The sequence below is a fragment of the Pinus tabuliformis genome, chromosome 4_2, assembly GCF_031772625.1.
Source record: "Pinus tabuliformis cultivar Carrire ecotype Pingquan chromosome 4_2, CPIR1, whole genome shotgun sequence".
Classification (NCBI taxonomy): Eukaryota; Viridiplantae; Streptophyta; class Pinopsida; order Pinales; family Pinaceae; genus Pinus; species Pinus tabuliformis.
This window is the reverse complement of record NC_142304.1, coordinates 978,937,263-978,960,560: the sequence shown is the minus strand read 5'-3', so window position 1 is coordinate 978,960,560 and position 23,298 is coordinate 978,937,263. Positions and strand designations below refer to the sequence as shown.

The window sequence follows — 23,298 nt, the reverse complement described above, 5'->3', positions numbered from 1 at the left end:
TGTCACAAGCAAGGATAAAAGTCAACCTTGCAAAAATTGAGGTAATATTACATATTTCAGTCCCCACGTCGCAAAGGGAGGAAGAATATTTTTGGGACACTGATTTTCAAAATGCTTTTTAGGTACTGAAGGACAAATTTTCAACTGCTCTGGTGTTGAGAGGACCTAACTGGTCTCTCCCTTTCCACATTTGTACTGATGCATTGGATACAACCCTTGGAGCTATGCTAGGACAAAGGGAGAATCAAATTCCTTACGCTATTCATTTTGTTAGAAAAAATTTCTCGCCTTCAAAATTAAATTACATTATTACCGAAAAATAATTGCTAGCAGTAGTCCATGCTATCAAAAAATTTAGGCACTATATTATGGGTTACGAAAACTTTTTCAATACTAATCACTTTATTATTATATTCCTTATGAATAAGCCAATTACTAATGGAAGAATTATGAGGTGGTTACTCTTACTTCAAGAATTTAATATCACTATGATTGACAGGCCTAGACGGGATAGTTCAATTGTGGATTTCTTGTCCCAAACGAATATTGCATGAGACATAGCTCCAGTACTAGTTCTGGATGACTTTCTCGATGATAATTTGTTTGCCATTTCAACCTCTTGGATTTTTGAAGTGGCTAACTATTTTGTATCAGTAAGGTTTCCATAGAATCTATCCACCAGGTAAAAACACAACATTGTGCAGCAGAGTGCCAACTATTCTTGGATAGAAGGAGACCTGTACCACACCAAATCTGATTTGATCATGAGAAGGTGTGTATGGGAAGATGAAATGTATGATTTCTTGAGATCTTTCCATAATGAACCCTGTGGTGGGCACTTTGCAAACAAAAGAACAACTTATAAGGTCCTACATGTAGGTTATTACTGGCCCACTCTCTTTAAAGATGCCAAAAGGTTTGTTTCTAGTTGTGATGCTTGCCAAAGAATGGGGAGGCTTGTTCCAAGTGATGAGATGCCTCTTCAAACTTAGATATCAATAGAGCCTTTTGAAAAGTGGGCATTGGATTTTGTAGGGCCCATTTCTCCCATGTCCAAGAAGAAGAGGTACATATTAGTTTGTACTGATTATGTGACGAAGTGGGTGGAAGCTAAGGCTTTATATTCTTCCACTGAGAAGTTTATTGTAGATTTCCTCTTTGAAGACATCTTCACGCAGTTTGGGGTGCCTAGAGAAATTGTCACCGATCAGGGGATACAATTCACTTCCAAACTAGTAAAGGCTATCACTGAACAATACCAGATAAAGCACTAGAAATATACCCCATACCACCCTCAGGAAAATGGATAGATTGAATCTACTAAAAAAGTATTGGATTCCATTCTCACTAAAACGGTTCAACTACACCGTGAGGACTGGGCTGACAAGTTGCCAAATGCATTCTGGGCTTATCAGATAGCATGGAGTAATGTGACAGGATATACTCCCTATGAGTTAGTATATGGGAAGCAAGTGTTGCTCCCCATTGAATTTCAGGTAAAAACATTTCAGGATGCGACTCAACTAGGAATGGATCTAAATGAAGCTCACAAAAAGGGAATACTTTAGTTTAACGAACTTGATGAAATCAGACAAGATGCCTTCCAAAGAACTATGTTGGTACATGATCAGAGAGCTCAATGGCATGATAAGTATATCAAGGAAAAGGTCTTCCAACCAGGGGATTGGGTGCTATTGTATGATAGTAAGTTAAACATTTAAAAGGGAAAATTTCAACCAGATGGCTGGGGCCCGATGAAGTGGATGAAGTATTCGATAATGTCTCAGTAAGGATTAAAACCATTGATGATGATGAGAATTCGTTTGTGGTAAATGACCACAGGCTTAAAATCTACCACTGCCCACTTTCCCAACAAACTATTTTGCAGAACGACATGCAGGATCCAGAAATGGAGTTGGTTCAAAGGGGGATCCAACTCCTGCTAGTTCTTCAAACTGATTTATGTTTATTATATATATATATATATATATATATATATATATATATATAACAATGGGCTGACTTTTTGTTTTCCTCCACAGCTCACATAGAATAAATAGGAAATCTATCAAGGCAAGGTTTATTCCTTTATCTAGACTTGAAAGATTATTTATGGAAAAGGATGTTTTGGAGTTTACTGTGAATGTTTCAAACTCCCTAAAATTCAATTTTTTGAGCATTGACTAACCCAGGCTCATTAATATTAATGGGATAATAGTAGTTAGGATATTCCAAGTACAAAATTATTATTTTCCGAGCTTGAAATAATAGGTATGGAAAAGAAACTCCCTCGAAACTACTTTGGGTTTTTAAGACTCTCTAAAAGTGAATACCCCCAAGCATCATCTAACTTAGGCTCATTAAATTAATGATAAAGTGGTAGATAGGGCTTTGTTGAGTACAAATTATTCTTTCTCGAGCTTAGCAGAATAAGTACGGGAAAGAAACCCCCTTGGAGTCCTCTTTTGTGCATTTCAGAATACCAAAAATTGAAATTCCCTAAGAAGTGATCTTTCCAAGCCTGGCCAAAATCCATGGATTGATGGAACTACGATTATTCCACAGCAAGCAGAAGCCAGATTTAGTCACAATTCCTAAAATTGGCTTACAGGAAGTTTCAAGGAAGCTTTCTGTTTATTTTTTTTCCAGCGCGGTCACAATTTTTCACCGTTTCCATGTCTTTATGAGCAATTTTAGAGGTTTTGTACTTAATTTAGTACTAATCATAGATTGAATTAGGTACTAAATAATTCTTAGAAATATGAATATCAAGTCCAAAGAAGATAGGTGGCATCAAGTTTGGCCCAACAACATTGGAATCAATGGAGGTAACAAATTGCTGGTTTTTGGATCATTTATAATTAAAAAAAAGTCTTTTGTAATGGATTCGACGAATGGAGAGGACACTTAGTTAAGGATCAAGTTGTCTCCATCGTCATTATTTTTGAGCTTCTGAATATCAATATACAATCAAAGCAAGGTATGAATGAATTTGTATTTACCTAAACTAATTCAGAGAATATTAATAATGGGACTTAATAGTAATAGACCTCCTTTTGTTGCAATGATTTACATGTCTTTTCCATATCCAACTAATACTAGTCCATCCTATCCCACTACCCACCTCATTCATTTTTTTTTCATCTAATACATGTGTCAAGTACCTAATCATCATTACAAGCAACCAATCCACACCATAATTCAGAAATACATAGTTGTCATTTCAAATAAATCTAAATCTATGTGAAACCCCGAAAACAAAGGTTATATGTCCCATTGCTAAGTTTCATTCATTAACTGACCTATGAATCCTTGCATTTTCCTTCTAACCTTCAACATTGTTCCACCTTCGGCATGGGGGCCGACCGCCATGAACCCACATTCACCCAATTTCATAATAGCCCAAAATATGCAGTGTGTAAGGGGCAGTTTGAGGAGAAGGGATGGATGGGTGGTCTTGAAAGATTTTAGGGTTATAATGAGAGGGTAGATATGGCCTTTACGCAAATCTTTGATGGAAAAATTGTAGAGGTCGGAAACCTTAAAATTAAGGTTACTGAAAATTTGATAAGAAAGGAAACCAGATTTCCATTATTGGGTGAAATATATTTTAAAGGAGGGTCGCTCGAATGGGACAATTGTGCTAAATTTCTTAAGCTTGCATACAAGTTTATTAACTCATTGAAGGGAGTCCTATGGAGTTTCATAGAGGAGGAATGGCTCCCACTCATCACCACATTGCATAGGTTTTTCACTTGCGAGGTGAGGTATGTCACTATTTTACTTCACCGCATTATACTTCTCCTACACTTTTCAGATGATCGTGAAGTCAATTTTCCATTTTTCATCCATAGAAGTTTGTATAATATTGCTCGGGGTGTTCAATCCACTACCAAAAATTTTGAAACTAGATTATGTCACCATGGTCTTACCAAGATGATAGATTTTCATGAGTTGAGTCGACGTAAGAAATCTTGGGAAGAGTTTTTGATTGAATTTTTTCCTGGTGAAGAAAACCAAATCAATGGTTGATAAAGGCTTATTAGCCTCCAGTCAAAGAAATTGGGACAAGGAATCGAGGCCCCTCCTCACTCCATTTCTAAATAAGGTCAAATCCCTGATATAACCTCTGTATCGACAAAAGAGGAGGGTTATTTGATGAAACCCCTGAAGAATCCTAGACTTGTAAACCCCAGTTCATCTACAAAGAAACCAACCCTAGTCTCAAAGGGAAATAAATACAGAATAAGTAGGGAGAAAAAGAATGAACCTATAAATAATGATGCAGTAGCCGAAGAGCCTCATCAGAGAAAACGAAAAATGCCTCAAGTGGAGGTTGCGAAATCAGTTGCCTCACCAACAGAAAAACAGTCAAAGGGAGCTAATGTAGCCCCTAAGAAAAGGAAGAGGAAACTCTTCAGAGAAGAGGAGGAAGTGACATCATTTCCCACTTCACCAGTACAGAAAACAAAAGTATCCAAGATTTTGACCTCATCACAGGGATGGCGATACACCAGAAGTAGGTATAGAAAACAAGTTTCAACCCCTGATACTCAAAACCTTGAACTTGTCACCTTGTCACCTTGTTGTCTTCTCTAGAATAGGAAGCAAAAGTCTCTCTCGGGCAGTCGAAGAAACAGGGGATATTCCGCTTAAGGAAGACAGATTGGTTAATAACTCCCAAGATCTTTCAAGTATTTCACCAGATAAGGGCCCATTTGACATGGGATGAGTCACGAGGAAGCGAGCATCTAAATCTAAGAAGAGCCAGACACATGATGGGTTGACTCACAGAGGGAGTAGTTCATGGCAACAAACCATACTACTGAGAATACCTCGGCTTGCAGTGAAGAGGATTTATAACTGCTAATAACCAATATACAGAGGAAGAATGAAAAACTTAAGGAAAGGGATCATAAGTACAAGACGTTGTTTCATTATGTTCAGTTGGTCAATGAGAAGTATTAGAACTGGAATCTATCCCTAGTATCCAAGAATGATGCATTATTCATGAGGAACACGAAGCTTGTTAGTTGGAAGCTAACGAAAAAAAAGCCTATCAAAAGGCTTAATGCCCATGAATGAGCCCTAATATTTTGACGACCATTAATGCAGAAAAAACATGGTTTGGAGGTCCTAGTGAGTGCGGCAAGAATTTGAAGGAAGGGTTGACCTAATTTTGATGACTAGTTGAGTTTGAAAAGGATAGTTGCATGAGGACATGCATCCCCTTTAACATGGGGGGATGTTGGGCCCTAATTTTTGTACCCTTTTTCACACCCTATCCTATTGGTTTTAATATCATTTATCCTACTTTACTCCTTTTTGACACCATAAAATCGCTCCACATTGGCTAAACCATCTTACTTTAATTCAAAGGTGAGAATTACTAATAGGGATTGTTTTTATATCTTTGTTTGGTTTAGATATATGTTAAATAAATTTATATTCTTGAATTAATTGACTGATCTACAAATGCACTATTAAATATAGGGAATGCACTTGATTATGTGGACAGGTCATTAGAGGTCTAACACCATTCCAACGAATACATCAAGTGACCGTTTTTGGAGCAACTATTAGTTACTTAGTTTGGTACTTAAATCGGTACTCTATTTCAGGCTCGTTACCAGGCAACCAGTCAACTATCGGCATCCTGAAGATATTTCTTTTATTTAATAAGAATAGTGTTAGTTTCCTTGATCCAAAGTTAGTGTCACAAATGGAATAGTTCAGTTATGATCTAATGAAGTGATCCTGGGGATTTAGCCTAGCTTAAATTAGCCCATATCACATATGTATTTTCTTTCTTCAAACATGTTTTTGTAACCATTTGTAGGCCCGAGTTCTTTAAAAAGGCCCAATGTTTGTATGAGAAGTTACACACAGATAGACGCATAGATTGAACCAGTGATAAGAAGATTGTGACACAATATCATTTGACTTTGTTTTGAAACTCTCAGACTTATGTTTTATCAAAGGCTTTTAATATAATTGTCTCGACTTCTATTCATATATGAGAATTTATGTTTCTTTGATCTATGAGTTATTGAATTCCGTTAGACCTATTCCAGGTTGTGACAAGGGCCCACCACAAACCTTGACCGAATCCTGTAACAATTTTCATTATGTAGGAGGTATGTTTCGAATTCATTAGGCAGAACTGTACTTAAATATTCATTTGCTTTTGTTGATGATTTCCAAAATTTCTATACTCAAAATTGTACTTAAGTTTCCTTTAATGCTTTCGTAGATCTGAGTTGAGGTAGCTAGTGTAATGTTTATTGAGTTTCTGTAAGCTTGAGGATAATTATTATAAGTATACTCTGCATTTATTAACTTCTTTGATTTCTCTCATGATCTCGTGAACACTGAAGAAGAAGGTTTCAGTTGAGAACAAATTTATGAGAAATGAATTCTTATATTTTAGATTGAATCCTCTATTCTGAATGGAAGTGTTTTAATTACACTTGGATCTATATACTCTTGGCAAGAGACTCATGTAGCTTGTGCTCTGTTTGAATGCTCGAAATTGATTAGGAACAATTGTCAGTATTTTGTGTAAATCGTGTGTTAATGCTTGGATAATTACATTTCATTTATAGTGAGTTGGTTACTTGATTCACTGTGTGATGATTATTTGAGTTGTAGTGTAATGATCATTTGAATAGATAGATTGTCATCTATTTGATTTCGTAGCAAGCCTTGATTTATACTTATTTATGTTCATTGTTAGATAAATCAAAGTTGTGTGTTATTTAATTGTTCAAATTGATTTCAAGTTAGGAAGCCATAAGTTATGTGCTCATATGCTTAGTTCGCTTTGAATGAAATGGTACATAGGAAGTAGTTTGAGTTATTTTGCAAGGCATTGTTGAAGTTACCTTTGATTTGTAGCACCCCGGGGATTAGTTTTGTATAATGGTTTTTGAATGAAGTAGTTGTTAGATTGATTTGAGAACATAGCTTGTGATAGTTTCCAATCTTATTTTTGGATGAGTTTTTGAGTTAGAAGTGCCATAATTGAGAATAATTTGAGTTGTGAATGTAAAATAGATTTCATTATTAGTATTCAAATTGTATAATGAAATAGTTTTATTCACTTCAACAATTCATGGTGTGATTGTTAGAAACAGATTTTGAGTATTCTGTACTTACTTTCGTACTATTTCTGCATAGGGTAAGTTTAGATCCGAAGCAGAATGTATTGCAACTCAAGGTTTATGAACTCTGGTTGAGAATTTAAATTTAGGGAATTCAACGACATATAAAAGCCCTAACAAAAGAAAAATATTTGGAATGGTTTTTGTGGAGAATTATTTTAGAAAGAAAGAAAGGATTAATGTGGGTCTGAGATGGCACGGGTTCCAAGTCAGAAAACATTTTAAATAAAATATGTTGGTGGATGTTACACAACATTTCGTCACTGTCCCTGTACTCCCCATTCCTTGATCCTGGAGGACCTCTACAGTGAACCCCGCATGCTTTTCCTTCATGAAGAAAATCCCATTGTGTCCCTCTTCATGAGTAGATAAATTCCCTTTTGCACCATTTCCCCTGAAACTTCTGTTTTGCCCAGTTTACAAGATCGGAGCTAATGACCCTTCTCTCCCCCGCGCCAATGTGCAGAGATTAGCACTACTTCTCGTGCTGACCGGAGCGACTGAGTTGTGTTCCAGTCGCACCAGTCCTATTATGGAAAGGTTTTTAAATTAGAGTCAAAGCTTTCAGCTCTACAAGCTTCGTAACGGAAGTATGGTAAATGGTTTGGCTAGATGGGGTCGAGGATGGCAGTTTGGGCTCCTTTCCCCTATAATGATGGAACTACCTCAAGGGATAATACCTTCTCCCATGAGAAGAGGATCCATCTCCCACCCATTTTTCCTATATAAACGTCCCTTCTTCCCAAGCACAAGCTAGTTAGAGTGTTGATGTTAGTGTGCTTATGCTATTTTGGTTTGGAGTAGACAACAAGCTATTACTAGTTGTAGCTATCTAGTTATGTGAGGGAGAAGTGTGATTTGGTTTGGAGTGAAGCCTAAAGGGAAGAAGCCTTAAGACTATTATTGCTTGAGGCCATCATGGAATGCTAGAAGAAGTGTGTGGGAACCTGGTTTTGTCAGAGGAGGACTGCAACGTCAAGACAAATTGTTGTAATCTCTCTTTGACATTAATATATGCAACTATCGATTGATTTCCTACATGCTTTGTAATATTACATATTCATGGCTTAATGTTTTTTGACTTGTTAAGTAGGTTGAATTGCCATTTGTTTATTATCATGTTTGTTGTCTATTGTTGTTTACTTGTTTCAGGTGCTTGAAGAAGGAAGCGAAAGGTAGCTGGAGTGAGCAAGAAAGGACATCATCAAGAAGGATAAGCAAACCAAGAGGCAGGCCCTCTTGATTGATTCTAACCTAAGGAAATATTCCATAGAATATACCTGTTGTGGCTAGACCCATTATCGAGCTAGAGGAATTCGTTCGTGTCCACACTTATAATTTTACTTCACCACAAATTGGAAACCATACTGGGGATCCATCCTTTTGTTTGTCTTGGATTTCATGATTTCATGTGAACTTTCCTAGTTCCACTTTTTCCCATTGGTTTTGTTTCTTTCCTCCTGCTTACTGTTTTGAGTTTGAAATTCATAGTATCAAATCTGGTCTCTATTTCATTTTTTTTTCTTGGCTTCGTCACTCAGCGTGCTTAATTCGCTGACGGTCGCACCAATCAACACGATTTGCTAAGAAACAATCGCATCGACTAGCCTCTGGCGCTTGTTTTCAGTTAGGCAGTCGCGTCGATGCTTGTAAGTGAAGATTAGGGTTTTTCCCCAATCTTGGCCAGTGTGTTTTACTCTCATGATTTCTACCTTGTAAGTTGTTTATACCGTCTTCTCGCTAACTAGAGAGATTCATTTAGCTTGGTTTGTGTGCTTTCTTGGTTTAGCCCACCCTCTGATGTGTTAAGTATGGCCCTATGTGAAGTTCTTTTTCTTTTCTTTTTTCTTTGAATCCATCAATCAGTGCTATTTTTGGCTAGGCGTCGATCAGGCCTATCAGCGCTAGTTTTAGCTTGAAGGTCATGCCGATTAGCGCTACTTTTGGCCCAAAAGTCGCTGCAGTCTCTGAGTTAAGAAAAATCAGAATTTCTCCCATTCCAGTGCCAGTGTGTCTTGACCCTCAGACTCTCTTCTTCCTCCCAGAAGTGACTAGGATGCTTTGTTTGCTTCATTTTCAATAGAATGAGTGAAATGGTCTTGTTTTCTCTCTTATTTCGAGTGTCTCTTTTATCTTTCCAAGCATAGATTACATTGCTTGGTTTCTCAATTGAAGCATTTATGTTTTTGGTTGGTTCGATTCAAGGAAGAAGTTATTTTTAGTTTCATTTATCATGCTTTGGATTTGATTGATTCTTGTTTTTTCAGAATTGTGAAAATTTTCATTTAAAATGCTTTATGTGAAAGATTCATTTTGCATTTTATGAAGAGAAGAACATCATTCTAGTTTACTTAAGTGAAAATATTGCATTAGTAACATTATTGAGAAGCTAGAATTGCATCATCATAAGCATAGGAAATGAAATGAAACTTCTTTTTTTGTTAAGGGAAGATTAAGTGCATCTAGGAGATTTATTAGAGAAAGATTTCATTCTTTGATTGTTGTATTGATTTTGTGTTCCCTATCTCTCAATTAGTGTTAACTTTCATCGAACAAAGATCTCTTTTATCATATAGCTGCATGTAAGATCTTTGTCAAATGACAGTGGTAGGGCCTTGAAATTGAGACCTAATTCAAGATCAACCATGAAAATTTACTGAATTAATCTAAGGAAGCATTGAAACTTAATGCACACATTTAGTGGTCTAGGCTTGAGACGTGTTTCGGCATCTTTAAACCTAGCAGCGGTCGTGCGCTTCGCGTACGGACTTGTGCTTCGCGTACCGTCATGTATATAAAGGGAGACTCCACTAGGTTTCAATCATTTATCCATAGGAAGCTGAGTTTGTTGCCTTGTAAATGTGATACACCAAACACATCATTCGGGGAGATTGCCTGCCCATACTTCTCGGTTCGCCAGGAGGCATTTTGCAGTTCACAGTTACCTGGTAATCCTTTATGCCTAGAGTAACTTGAGTAGTCATTTTTTTCTCTTTACTGATTCTTTAAATTTGAAAAGATCATCGAGCACTTGTCCTTTCGAGCTTGTTAACTCTGAAAGTGACTAGAGTCATCTTTCGTCCTTTTCTCGACTCTTAAAACATGAAAGATAATTTTTTGTTTTAGTGTTCTAAAATTAACCTCCCACGAAATATTCCTGGTAAAAGTTAACTTCCTCAGTAATTCTTTAGGGTCGATTCCAATGGCAACATTTCTAGAGTCTACCAGTCAAGGATTCCCCCCGGATGGGAATCCTGGTCCTTTTCCTTCTTTTGGAACCGTTGGTGCTCCTTATATGGCTATGTTGTCCCTTCCTGGGTTAACCATTGGTTTACTTCTCTGGTTATTTTCAACCTCGGTGGTCCTGAGTGTCCCAACTCCTACCCCACCATCTCCTTCATTCGAATCACGTCACGATGATTCTAAGGTTGACCTCTCCCCTTCTTCCCCTGTTTCTTTCTCTTCCTCTTCTACCTCGCTTGGTGAAAGTTTGAAATGCAGTAACCAGGAATCTAAGAAGAAGAAGAAGTCAAATAAGCGAGAGGCCAACCGTGCAGCTATTACTCCAAATGTACCCCCCGTCGACAAACCTTATGATCCTTAACGGAAGGTAAAACTCCCTTGCAGGCTGTGTAAGGGTGGCCATCTCCTTCGAGACTGTCCTGGCATCCCCAAACTCTTAGAGGTATGGTCTCAAAACCTGAACCGACCATCCCATTCGACCTCTAGAGATCATGTCGATGTTGCACCCTCAGTTAGTGATGGTAAGAATAAATGGAAGATTAGATTCCCCTATTGGTTATGTGAAGGAGAGCATCTTCTTCACCTTTTTCCTCTTATGGATAAAGCTTCCAAAGTTTTGTAAAGCCTTGTAGCTCCTCAACCCCAACTTCTTGTTGGTTATCAGAGGCTTTCTTCTAACCCTCTCCTAGTTGGTAAAGAGATTGACTTGGATTCATCTCTTGTCCGTCCCACTCTTCTTGAGCATGACTCTCTTCTATCTATTCCTGACCAACCATTGGTCGAAAAGAGTGTCGACTTATCTCCGACTTCAGTTGATCACTCTGTTCCCGAAGAGAGTGGTGATCATACTTCTCATGTTCTTCTCGTCTCCTCAGATTCTCATGAATCGAAGAGTGACCCTCCCATCCCGATTGTTTAGGAGAGTCCTTCTTCTATTCCTGCAGGGCATGGGAGCAATCATATGATGCCCCCACCAAGTAGTTATGTTGTTTCTTTCGATTGGAGTCACTTGACTGATTTCCGTCTCCCATCTTATGTGCCTTTCCAGATCACAATACAAGCCTATAATATGGTAGTACATGGCACTATATTAGATGAAGGCGCATCTGTTAACATCATGTCTTCTACTACTTGGCAAGCTTTTGGCTCCCCACATCTTGTGCCTGTCACTCAAAATCTGTTGGTTTTCAACAGAGGAACCAGTCAATCCTAGGGGGTCTTTCTGAAGTTCTCTATTACTTTGGGAGGAAATACCGTCTATATAGACGTGATGGTAGTCCAAGGTCCCTTAGATTTCAATCTTCTCCTTGGATGCGACTATGTTTATGTCATGGGAGCTCTTGTTTCTTCACTTTTCCGTGTGGTTTATTTTCTGCATGAAGGGAGGATTGTGACCATTGATCAACTGTCGTTCATTGGTCACCAGGCACCTCCTTTGCAACCATCGTCCCCTATCAGTTGTTGTTTGCAAGCAGTACCTTCCTCGCCACAAATCAATTATGTGGCTACCCGTTCCGTCTCCACATCTGTTGATGATCACATAGATGGTATAGTACATTAGTACCAGGGGCATTGGAACTTGATCTGTCATTGATACCAGTTGACATGTATTCCTCCCAGAGTGTGGTTCTCTCGTCTAGTGAGGACCTCTTGGGAGCCATGTTCTCATATGGTTCATGAACAAATGTGATGAGGATAGTTCCTGGTCTTGTGTTAACCTCATTAAAAAATGAAACAAGGGATGAGCATAGTTCCTTGTCTTGTGTCAAGCTCGTTAAAAAATGAATCAAGGTGTTTAAGCACAATTCTTTGTCTTGTGTCAAGCTCGTTAAAAAATGAAACAAGGGTCTCAAGGATGGTTCTTTTACTGTGTCAACCTCATTAAAAAATGAAACAACTCCCTTTCCCGAATCAATTCTTTGATTAAGATCTCGTAAAATCCCAGTCGAGTCTTTCCAAGATCTCGAAAGTGAACCTTCATTCCATCCATCTAGTTGATTGAAATGAAGCTTGGGGAGCATGTACCCCAATTGAGTCATTACACTGGGGGCATGCGAACTTATTCAAGCATAGTTTTTTGTTTCAAGCTTGTGTAAACATGAAACCGAATCCAAGCAGAGTTCTCCATGGTTCAAGCTTGTGTAAAAATGAACCCATGCCTGATTTACATCCCGTGATTGCCCTTCTTATCAGCTAATTTATGATGAACCTTGGTTGTTTCATTCCACTGTTACCATCTCTTTTGCCAATCATATGCTTTCACTTGGTTGTTTTTCCTTTCCTAGAGCAATAGCGGCGATGAGTGGTTTTGTTAGCCAGCCTCTTAACCATCACATGTTTTGAGCAGTTCCTCCATTATTGAAACCAATTTCTACCCTTTATACCACTCGTTCCTCCAAAACGAGTCACCTTTAAGATCTTTTCTTGACTCGTAAAACTCATGAAAAGATTGTCGAGTATTTTTCCCTTTGGACTCGTAAAAGAGAATAAAATGGGGTGTCCGATTTCAAGCTTTTTTCCAACCCTTTAAAAACGAAAATATAGTCAAGCCCTTGTCATTTCGAACTCATTAATGGATGCGAAATGTCGTGTGCCCAGTATAAGTTTACTCCTTTTTCGGGCTGGGAGGCACTATTTATGAAGAAGGTACTCCTTGACTGAAATGGTCAAGCAGTTCTCTCAAATATTGTTTTCTACATTTTCGGGCTCGAGAGACAAAAATGTACGAAAAGGGACGATGCAGAGTTTTCTTTTACGTGTATTTTTCAAACTCTTTAAACGTGAAAAATATACCGAGTTACACCTTTGTCGGACTCGTTAAACTGTTAAATGACATTGGATTTGTCACCATGAAAAACATAAGCTTCTCCTTCCTAGGGCTCGTTAAAATTACTAGGTCAGATTCGTCTGAAGGATGAACTTACAGTGCAAGCGTATGTTATCCCCTTCAAGCTTGCGATTAAAAAATAATTGGGGTACCTTCCAAAAATGGTGGGGGAAAATTTGGAAATCTATGTCATGTCGACAGCTCACTCTTGAACATGACACTCTTTGCTTCGTGTCAGGTTGGGACATCCTCATTTGTATCGTTAACCTTCCTGAGTTTGGGCTATTTATTTTTGCCTTCCATTTGATCTCTGCCACCTCATCATGACCACCGATCCGATGGATCCAAAAGCTGCCAAACCTCCAGCTGTGTTGCCGATATGTTCAAGATTTCTCCTTCTGCATTTACACTTACCTATGATTCTCTATATCATCCAAAATCATTATGCATCCTCTCATCTCACGTCAATGATGTGGGATTCATTACGGCCCTCCTTCAACACGATCGCTTTCCGTCAACTTCAACTCATTATCCGGAAAGTTGACCAAGAGACTCCCTTCTAGTACCTTAAAGCTTGCATACCCTAATGGCAAGTTCTTCGCACTCGACAATGAGCTCACATCATTGGCTTTCGATCAAGTGATTTCACGAGTTTTCAACTTTAGTTCCTCTATTCACATTCCGTGAATTGTGCTGATAGTACCTTGAGGACCATTGTCATTATTGGTGGTTTCTCTCGCGCTTATTGACAATTTATATCATTGATTGGTAATCAAGCGAAATTTGTAGCATGTTCGACGTCAACACATCTATTCACATGATAGAATCTGTACTTTGATCGGGTCGTGTTGGAGCGCAAGACCCTGGACTCAGATCACAAAAGTCCAGGTTGCATAGTGATGTGACATGGTTATGATGATATGCATGTCTCTCTCAGATGGCTGGCTGCGACCAGACCATGAGTTATCATATGTGATCCTTCTCATTATTGGATGGCTGCGACCATACCTTAGTTTCGTTATGATCCTCCTTGACGGATGGTTGCGCCCATACCTGGATCCATTTACATGATCATTCTCTAGATGGATGCATCCATGTCATGATTCATGTATCATTTAATAAAGATCTCAATCTATGTATATGCATCTATACTTGCTTGTAGGCTTTTCGACGGCAAAATATGGTTCCCTGCACTGATTTATAAAGCGTTTCATCCCTCACTCCAGCTCGACCTTCACGCTTTAGGGGGCATCTGTTACACAACAATTTGTCATTATCCCTGTACTCCCCATTCCTTGATCCTGAAGGACCTCTACAGTGAACCCCGCATGCTTTGCCTTCATGAAGAAACTCTCATTGTATCCCTCTTCATGAGCATATAAATTCCCTTTTGCACCATTTCCCCTAAAACTTTTGTTTTTCCCAGTTTACAAGATCAACGCTAATGACCCTTGTCTCCCCCGCACTGATGTGTAGAGATTAGAACTACTCCTCGCACCGACCAGAGTGACTGAGCTGTGTTCCAGTCGCGTTAGTCCTGTTATGGAAAGTTTTTTAAATTAGAGCCGAAGCTTCCAGCTCTAGAAGCTTCGTAACGGAAGTCTGGTAAATGGTTTGGCTAGATGGGGTCGAGGATGACAATTTGGGCTCCTTTGCCCTATAATGATGGAACTATCTCAAGGGATAAGACCTTCTCCCATGAGAAGAGGATCCATCTCCCACCCATTTTTCCTATATAAACCTTCCTTCTTCCCAAGCCCAAGCTAGTTAGAGTGTTGATGTTAGTATGCTTATGCTATTTTGGTTTGGAGTAGACAACAAGCTATTACTAGTTGTAGCTATCTAGTTATGTGAGGGAGAAGTGTGATTTGGTTTGGAGTGAAGCCTAAAGGGAAGAAGCCTTAAGACTATTATTGCTTGAGGCCATCATGGAATGCTAGAAGAAGTGTGTGGGAACCTGGTCTTGTCAGAGGACGACCTGCAACGTCAAGACAAATGGTTGTAATCTCTCTCTGACATTAATATATGCAACTATCGATTGATTTCCTACATGTTTTGTAATATTACATATTCATGGCTTAATGTTTCTTGACTTGTTAAGTAGGTTGAATTGCAATTTGTCTATTATCATGTTTGTTGTCTATTGTTGTTTACTTGTTTCAAGTGCTTGAAGAAGGAAGCGAGAGGGAGCTGAAGCGAGCAAGTGAGGACATCATCAAGAAGGATAAGCGGATCAAGAGGCAAGCCCTCTTGATTGATTCTAACCTAAGGAAGTCTTCCATAGAATGTACTTGTTGTGGCTAGACCCATTATCAAGCTAGAGGAATTTGTTCATGTCCACACTTATAATTTTACTTCACCACAGTTGGGACCAGTTCTTCGGCAGAGGAAACACAGTTAAAAGTTATGCACTTTTCAAAGTCGATGTAATTCATGGCATTGGGACTCCTCCACGGGAGAAACCTAACACCACAACGTGCTTGACACTTATGCAAAGGAGTGCCTCTATATGTGGTATGGCGGGAAACCTCCGCTAGCAAGATCAATGGCCTGGATCTCACCCGACATCACTAAGGGTTGAGACCACTTACCACCATAAATGTCCTCGTGGGTGGTAAGTGGTATTCATCCAGCCTGCAGCAAGTGAGCGCAAATGTCAAGCAAGCGTGATATGAATCCGCCACGACATGTCTACGTTAACCCACCACCTCATTTATCATTCAACGTCACCCTTCCACCTCACCACTCCACGTCATCCCTCCTCACGTCATCATGCATCAACATATCATACACTTTTGCCTTCATTCAATAATTATGTTCTCCCCAACTTCTCTATAAAAACCCCTGTTTTCTTCACTCAATCATTTTCATTACTCATTTCCCCAAAGCTCATCGACGCCTACCTGCACCTGCTTATGGACACAAAAATATATGTTTTTGACCCTGTATGCTCACTAAATCTCATGGAATTGCATCAGAACATCTTAGTCGGCTAATTGGAGTTACAAGTGTTTTCTAGGGTTGTTAAATCTGGTCTGTTAGCTGCAATTGTCCCTCAAACACACACTTTTCCTTAATTCGTGACCTGGTTAACCTCATCCCTCTATCCTAAAAAATGCTATGTAATGAATTTATTGGAAGAAAACATCTTTCAAGTTTATGCATTATTGATTCAACAAGCTTTTGATTTTGACAGTCTTACCAATACACTTCATTTTTTAAAGAAACCCTTGTGGCCACTTTCCAAAGTCTACCTACAGAGGATTACACCAAATTGTCTTTCCACATTATGCCACCAGGGAAAACTTTGTCTCTAGAACCAACTTTGTTTCCTATAGATAATTTTGCTAAGAAGTCAGACGAATTTTACAAACAATTATTGAAATTTTGAAAAAAGATATTACTTCCCTGGTTGATCAAGTCGCCCTAGCAATGTTTCATTTGGTCATGCAACCTAATGTAATTTTCAATACACCAACATTTGGGGAGGTTTCAGTCCATTCTCAATTGTTGAATTTCAATACAACAATATTGTTGAAAATAAAATATAGGTCTATATACGTTCATAAGAATCTTAAACCGTATTCACATCTGCAATTTTTTTCGTTCTGTTAAATGTAAATAATAAATAAGTAAAAGGGTTATCGAGTGACAATGGTGGAGTTTGCGTGAATAATTAATCTTTTCTCGAGAAAAAAAAGTGCCTCACGTAATTATACTTCATATTATAACAGAATAGATAAAACAAAATATCATTAAATATGAGCTTTTACTTTTTAATAAATAATAAATAATGTTAATGATTCTCGCGCACAGTTACTTATTTTTTCAAAAACATATTTTTATTAAGAAAATGTATTTACATAAATAATATCAATGATTCTCTGCACAGTTACGTTTTTTCTTCAAACACACGTTTATATTAAAAAAATGTATGTACAATCCTGAGGAAGATCACCAGCATTGATCTGTTTCCCAACTTCGCCCCACATGACCACAATGTTTATGTGCGGTAGCTCCTCCATTGGTCGACTTACTCCACGTCTGGCCAGCGAAGCCCCACACTTGACCCAAAAGCTGGCGGTCATATTGAGCGCGGTCATGTGGATCCGAAAGAGTCGCATACGCATTGTGTATCCTGAAAAACATCTGGGTGCTCTCGTTTTTTCTCGCAGAAGTCGCCTGATCCGGATGAAACTCCCGCGCTAACTTTCTGTAAGCCCTCTTAACATCCTTTGCGGTCGCCGTGGGGCTAATCTTCAGTACTTCATACAAGTTCTTTGATTCCATGTAACCGGCCTCTGAAATTACCGCCTCTGCGCCAGCAGAGGCTTGCATTGCTCTCACATTGAAACACCGCCGAAATCTAACATTTCTGGTCCGGGTTCTCCGTCCCGCAGGCGGTGTCTGGCGACCCATATGACCAACGCTTGGCGATCCACTGGATGAGAAAACATTGGAGGAAAATACAAGTGAAGCAGCCATTAGAGATATATAATTTTTCTTATGGAGAAGAACAAAGGGGTTGATGTTTCTGTAAGACTGATAAACCGAATAATCGGTTGCTGAAGTATGGATAAAGCAAGGATGGATGATCGATCACTAAAAATACAACTAAAGAGAGTGGATTTTGAATAAGAAAGAATCATATAAAGGGAGAATATATAAAGGGGGAAGAAAGAGTGATGAAGGCGGGTGTGATGTGTGATAGGACTTGATTGAAGGGACATTGAAGAAAAACCTTTTGAGAGGGCCAACAGGTTTGAGCCTTTCAGGGGATTGCCCATTGAATTGATATGAAACCAAGTGCTGTATGAGTATGGTGAATTGTAGGTGGTATTTCCACATTGCTTGTGTTTCTGGAAAGACACTATGGACCGCTCATCGCTGGCATAAACAACGATGTGATTGCGACGTTTCAATTGAAGTCGTCTTTGATAGAGATAGCTTCAATGTAGATATTTTTCTATAGTTGTCTTTGCCTTTTTCATGTATAGGTTCAATGTAATGCCATCACACTACTTGTCTAATTTCAAATTTTGATTTGATCCTTACTTATAATGTATGGAAAGCCACACTTTTGGAAGCACCGGGTCCATTATCCTTCTATAGAAATTAATATTTATCAATTTTTTAAAACTAAATTTTGGACCTTATAAAATTATCCTTACGTGGGTTGATTACATGGAAAGTGAAAACAAAATGAACGTAACACCTTTTCTAGAAGAAGTGTTTCTTTTGACGAGTTATTTTGATTATGGAATCTTTTATAACTTATTTTTAATTTTTTTTTAAGATCAATTTGAATTTCATTAATTAGAATTATCTATTTGTTTTGACTAGTAATTTGAATCTCATTAGAATTATCTTTGAAATGAAATTGGGCATTGGTTTATCCCCAAAACATCCTTGGAAGAAAGAATCTATGAACTTTGTGACCCTAAAAGAATTGAAGACGAAAAGCACTTTCTCTTGGATCATCGGGTCCTCACTCACATTCGTTCTCATTTCCAAAACATATGCCAGACTTCCAACTTTCTTGACTTGTTCAACCAAAATAACTATAGTGATCTCGGAATGCTCCTCTCCCTTCTATTTGATTATAGAAATAATATTTTAAAAAGTCTCTATTAATTTCTTTTCTTAAGATTCGATAGAACTCATCAATCTCAATTAGATATTAATCATTGTCATCATCATATTCAAATTAATAGTTATATTTAAAACATAATAAATTACTTAAATTTTACAAGAAATAATATGTATGTTAAAACTTATCAAAAAAATCCAAAAAAAAATATCTAAATCAAATCTATTTTCCAAAATTTCATGATAAACACGTGTAATCTATTTTCCAATATTTCATAATCTCGTAAATATTTTAATATAATATTTTAGAAAAAAAACAAATAAACAAAAAAAATAATTAAAAAAATATTAAACTTATAAATATAATATTACTCTTTTATATATATATATATATATAAAACAACAAAAATCATTAAATGAAGGCAGAGAACATAACTTCAATAAAGGAGATGGAACATAATTTTAAATTATTTTTTATAAAAGCATAGAATACAATGTCAAATGAAATAGTTAACAAACTATTAACATTTTCATCTTCCACAATAACTATGATATACCTTTGGACACACGGATATCATAAGCTATATTTATTGTTTTCAAGTCCCAAAGTTATATTTTTGTACCTTTTTATCTAACAATTTTATTGATATTAAATTGCTCTAAAATTTAAAAAATAAAATTTATTTTTATTTTATTTTTTTATAAATATTATAAAAAAATGTCGTTTAATTAATATATGAAATAGTTTTTTAATTAAAATTTGGTAATATAATTTCAAATAGGATTGAAATTGGTTATTATTTAAAATGTATTTTTGAATATATAAATAGATTCAATATTTTAGTCTCCAATAACTATGTATAGAGGTCTAGTTCTCCTAAATTTTCTAATCTCAGAGCATATATATATTCAACATCTTAAAAAAAAAAATGAAACATTAAAACTTTGTAAATTAAACATCTTGTAATTCTCAAAAATCTCTGTAAAATTTTAGACAAAATTGACCCAAAACAAAAATGCTATTTCATTTATTGCTAATATTGAAAAAAATATATATCTTATTTTTTCTTACCTTTCACACTAACGTTAATTAATAAATATATTTATTTTAAAATTATATTTTATAATAATAAAATAGTAAATATATAAAATATAAAGTTATATATTCTTTATTCAGAATAATTTAGAAAATATCTTTTCGAAAATTGAGGAAATAAAAAATATAAAGAAAATTTAGTTTTAAATCCTTGATATTTTTGTAAAGGTTTTGAGTCAATTTAGAAACACTCAAAATGCTAAGAGAAATTTTCCTCTAGAAATTTGATTCATAAAACTATGTAGGGTGTTTAATTTCGCTCCTCATAACTTTATTGAAAAGAAAAATGATTTAAACAAGTGCTGCATGCAGCCGGTAGTCCCTGCCTATATAACCGAAAAATTAGCAAGTTGCCGATGCCAACGCTGTTGCAAGTGTGTGACAATTGTTGGCAAGCACTAATTGGAACGAATTGTCCAAAACGAAATTACTCGCCGATGCCAATTCCCCATTTCATTTCTTCTGTTACCAGACAGGGGCATATGGCCGGCTTGCCCGAGCAGAGTCCAGCTCTGTTTAGAAATTCTAGTAATTCATGCTCATAAGTTCACTCTATTACTGAGCATATTAAGAGATTCAGAATTTTGACAACCTCTCCTCAAAAATGTGAGTTGTAACTCAAATATACTCCATAATCATTGCGCAATACCCATCCAGTTACTGAGACTTATCCACAGCCAAATAACTCGACTGCAAATTTTATCCACAATATCAAAATGGACTCGAGCAATAAGCAAAGTAGAACATAAATCCTTCAGAAACAGTTTAAAATATTAAAGTTCAACTCAATGATGTGGGAACAAAAAGATGATCCTTCTAAAGTATTCAATTCAGACTTACTCGTGCTCCAAAATAGTTTCAGGTGAATCCTCTCCAGCAAATCTACAAACCCGTGGAAAGCGAGTCTTTTTTATGATTTCCATGACATCAGAATTCCTCCGGAGCTCATTGCCATCTTTCTGGCTAGAAGTCAAATTGCTACAAATAAAGCAAAAGCTTGTCTGATGGAGAGTCATGCTAACTGATATTGAGCCCTGCAAAAGTATGATTGAATCAATATGTTTAATTGGAGAAATTGATCTAAACCCCTGTTAACTCAGAGACGTCATGTGCATTCAGAAATGACTAGGGTAAAAATCAAACATTCTTAGGGGTGCAAAACAGAAAATGTCATTGTCCATGTTTGGAACAACAAATGCAACATCATAAAACATGAGAATCACTTTTTGACATAAATGTGCCACACCTTGTTGCCAAGGTAACCCATCAAGCCCCTTCCAACACATGACACTTTGAGATTGCGTATATAATGCCTCAAATCGCTTCTCACCCAAACTAAGGGGAATATGCCAACCATTTGCTTGCTGGCAGCTAAACAGTAATTCATCTGGCCATAACTAGATCTATCGTCCACCGCAGGGCTATCTAGCACCGGAGAGAAAAACATAGTAGAAGCTGAAGGCGAATTTGCTGCACATGCAACATATTCATCATCTGAGTGCAAAGATTTGATAGTATTATCAGAATCTGTCCTTCCTATAGATCTGCCCATCAACATTTGATCAGAAACACTGAAGTTCCTCTGCAATTTTGGCTGCCTATTGGCATAATCGTCATCCATTTTGGAACCCCAGCCTAGGACCTGAAATGATCTCCTATGGTAGAATGGGTCGTTCTTCTATGACCTTGAACCCTCAAAATCAGAATCCAAACTTATAATTGTGTCTACCATGTCCGTGGACTTTGCACAACCTGGTGATAAAGAGCTTCTAGAATTGGTACTGCCTTCACGCTGTGACTTATTGAGTGTTTTCCGAATAAGGCTAAGCCATTTGGCAGCAGGACCATTATTCTCTGCCCCCAGCACATTCCCTGCATTTAAAGGAACAATTTCCTGAAACCTGTAAAAAAGGCTTCTCCTGGTTACTGGTTGAAATATGGTTATATGACTATCACAATCAAGAGCGTGAATTGAAAAATTCCTCGAACATAACTTGCCCATCAAAAATCGGAAATTTTATATCTATATAGGCTTTCCAGAAACTCCTTAAATGTCAAACAACAGTATCATTTGTCCATACCCCAAGACATAGATATCCGCTGGAGGTGAGTTATTCAACCATTCTTCCAGATTCAATCCATTTGAAGGAGCTTTTCCTCCCACATTCCATGTTGCCACAAATAACCTGTTTTCCCATTGAATTTTAACGACACTGGCAATCGGAACACAAATTCATTGACAAGCTGAACAAATGCAACACAGACTTCAAAATTTACATAGCGAAAGTCTTGGACATCGGTGACTTGGGACATTTCAGGTTCCATTCTTCCGCGCTTAATTTTGTCCGGGTTCTTTTTCAACCAACCTATCTGCAAGTAGAGTTAAAAAATAGAGAGAATTAAAATAAATAGAAAACTTAGGTTTGATTTTGACATGAGGAAGCTCATCGCTCAAATTTAAATCCATGCTTTTTATGCATCCATGTTCTACCTTTGGCTTAGGAGGTCCGCAACAAGCCAAACAAGAAGATAACCAACAAGCAGCAGATAACATGTAATCTCAATCTAAGGGTCTAGATTCTAGTACCTGCCCGACTTTTCCTAAAGACATAGGAATCCTTATCAGAGCAACTTCGGTGCCTTTCAACGAACATTTCCTCATTATCTGTATAGCACGCAGATTAGAAGGAAGAAAAGCACTTAGATATGGCCGTCCATTAGGGAAACCTGAAAGAAGGCAGGGAAGATATAAAGAAAAAAGAAAAAACTAGCATTAAACATAAGGGTAAGAATCACCTTTACTAGCGTAACCTTCTCCAATTTCATCTGCATGGAATTCGTGAGCTTTACTCTTAATATTGAACCATTTCTTAACTAACGTCTTTGGCCAAGAGAACTGCGCAAAAGGAAACATGAATTCAACAATTCCTTCCACTGGATCCCTAAAAGCCTGCAATTTCTTGTCCCATGCAGTCAATCTAAAAGACATAAGCAAGGGCCTCAAACTGATTTGTCCACAATGAAATTACCTTGCTTTTCTTCTCACAGGCAGCTTTCATCGTTGCCTAGTGAACACTTAATACAGATCCCGATTAGCATCTAGATGTCAAAACCTATGCAAAACAGAACAACAAATCAGGCATTGAACTATGACAAAACTAGTTAATGTAGTTCAAGCATTTCATAAAATACAAAGCCTAAAACTCCGTGTTCCATTTTTATTTTATAGCAAAACCTAAATCGCCAAATAAAGGGGTGGATAAGCATGTTATTCATTAAATAAAATATTACAGAATTTTATATAAAAATCCTTGCATCTGCACCTGAAAGCTTCCATCACCAATGCATGATATTAAACGCTTCTCTGGCGTTGCTTGAGC

General features: G+C 37.3%; 1 protein-coding gene and 1 pseudogene across 1 annotated transcript; both read right to left on the bottom strand.

The window, feature by feature from the left end:
• Nucleotides 1-17,062: 17,062 nt before the first annotated feature.
• Nucleotides 17,063-18,117, bottom strand: LOC149172945 (chaperone protein dnaJ 11, chloroplastic-like). The gene has a single exon (XM_089427848.1). It carries the CDS (start codon nt 17,716-17,718, stop codon nt 17,188-17,190), a length of 531 nt encoding a protein of 176 aa, XP_089283974.1. The 5' UTR covers nt 17,719-18,117; the 3' UTR covers nt 17,063-17,187.
• Nucleotides 18,118-20,553: 2,436 nt separating this feature from the next.
• LOC149172944 (type IV inositol polyphosphate 5-phosphatase 7-like) lies at nt 20,554-23,086 on the bottom strand (annotated as a pseudogene).
• Between the last annotated feature and the right edge of the window lie 212 nt (nt 23,087-23,298).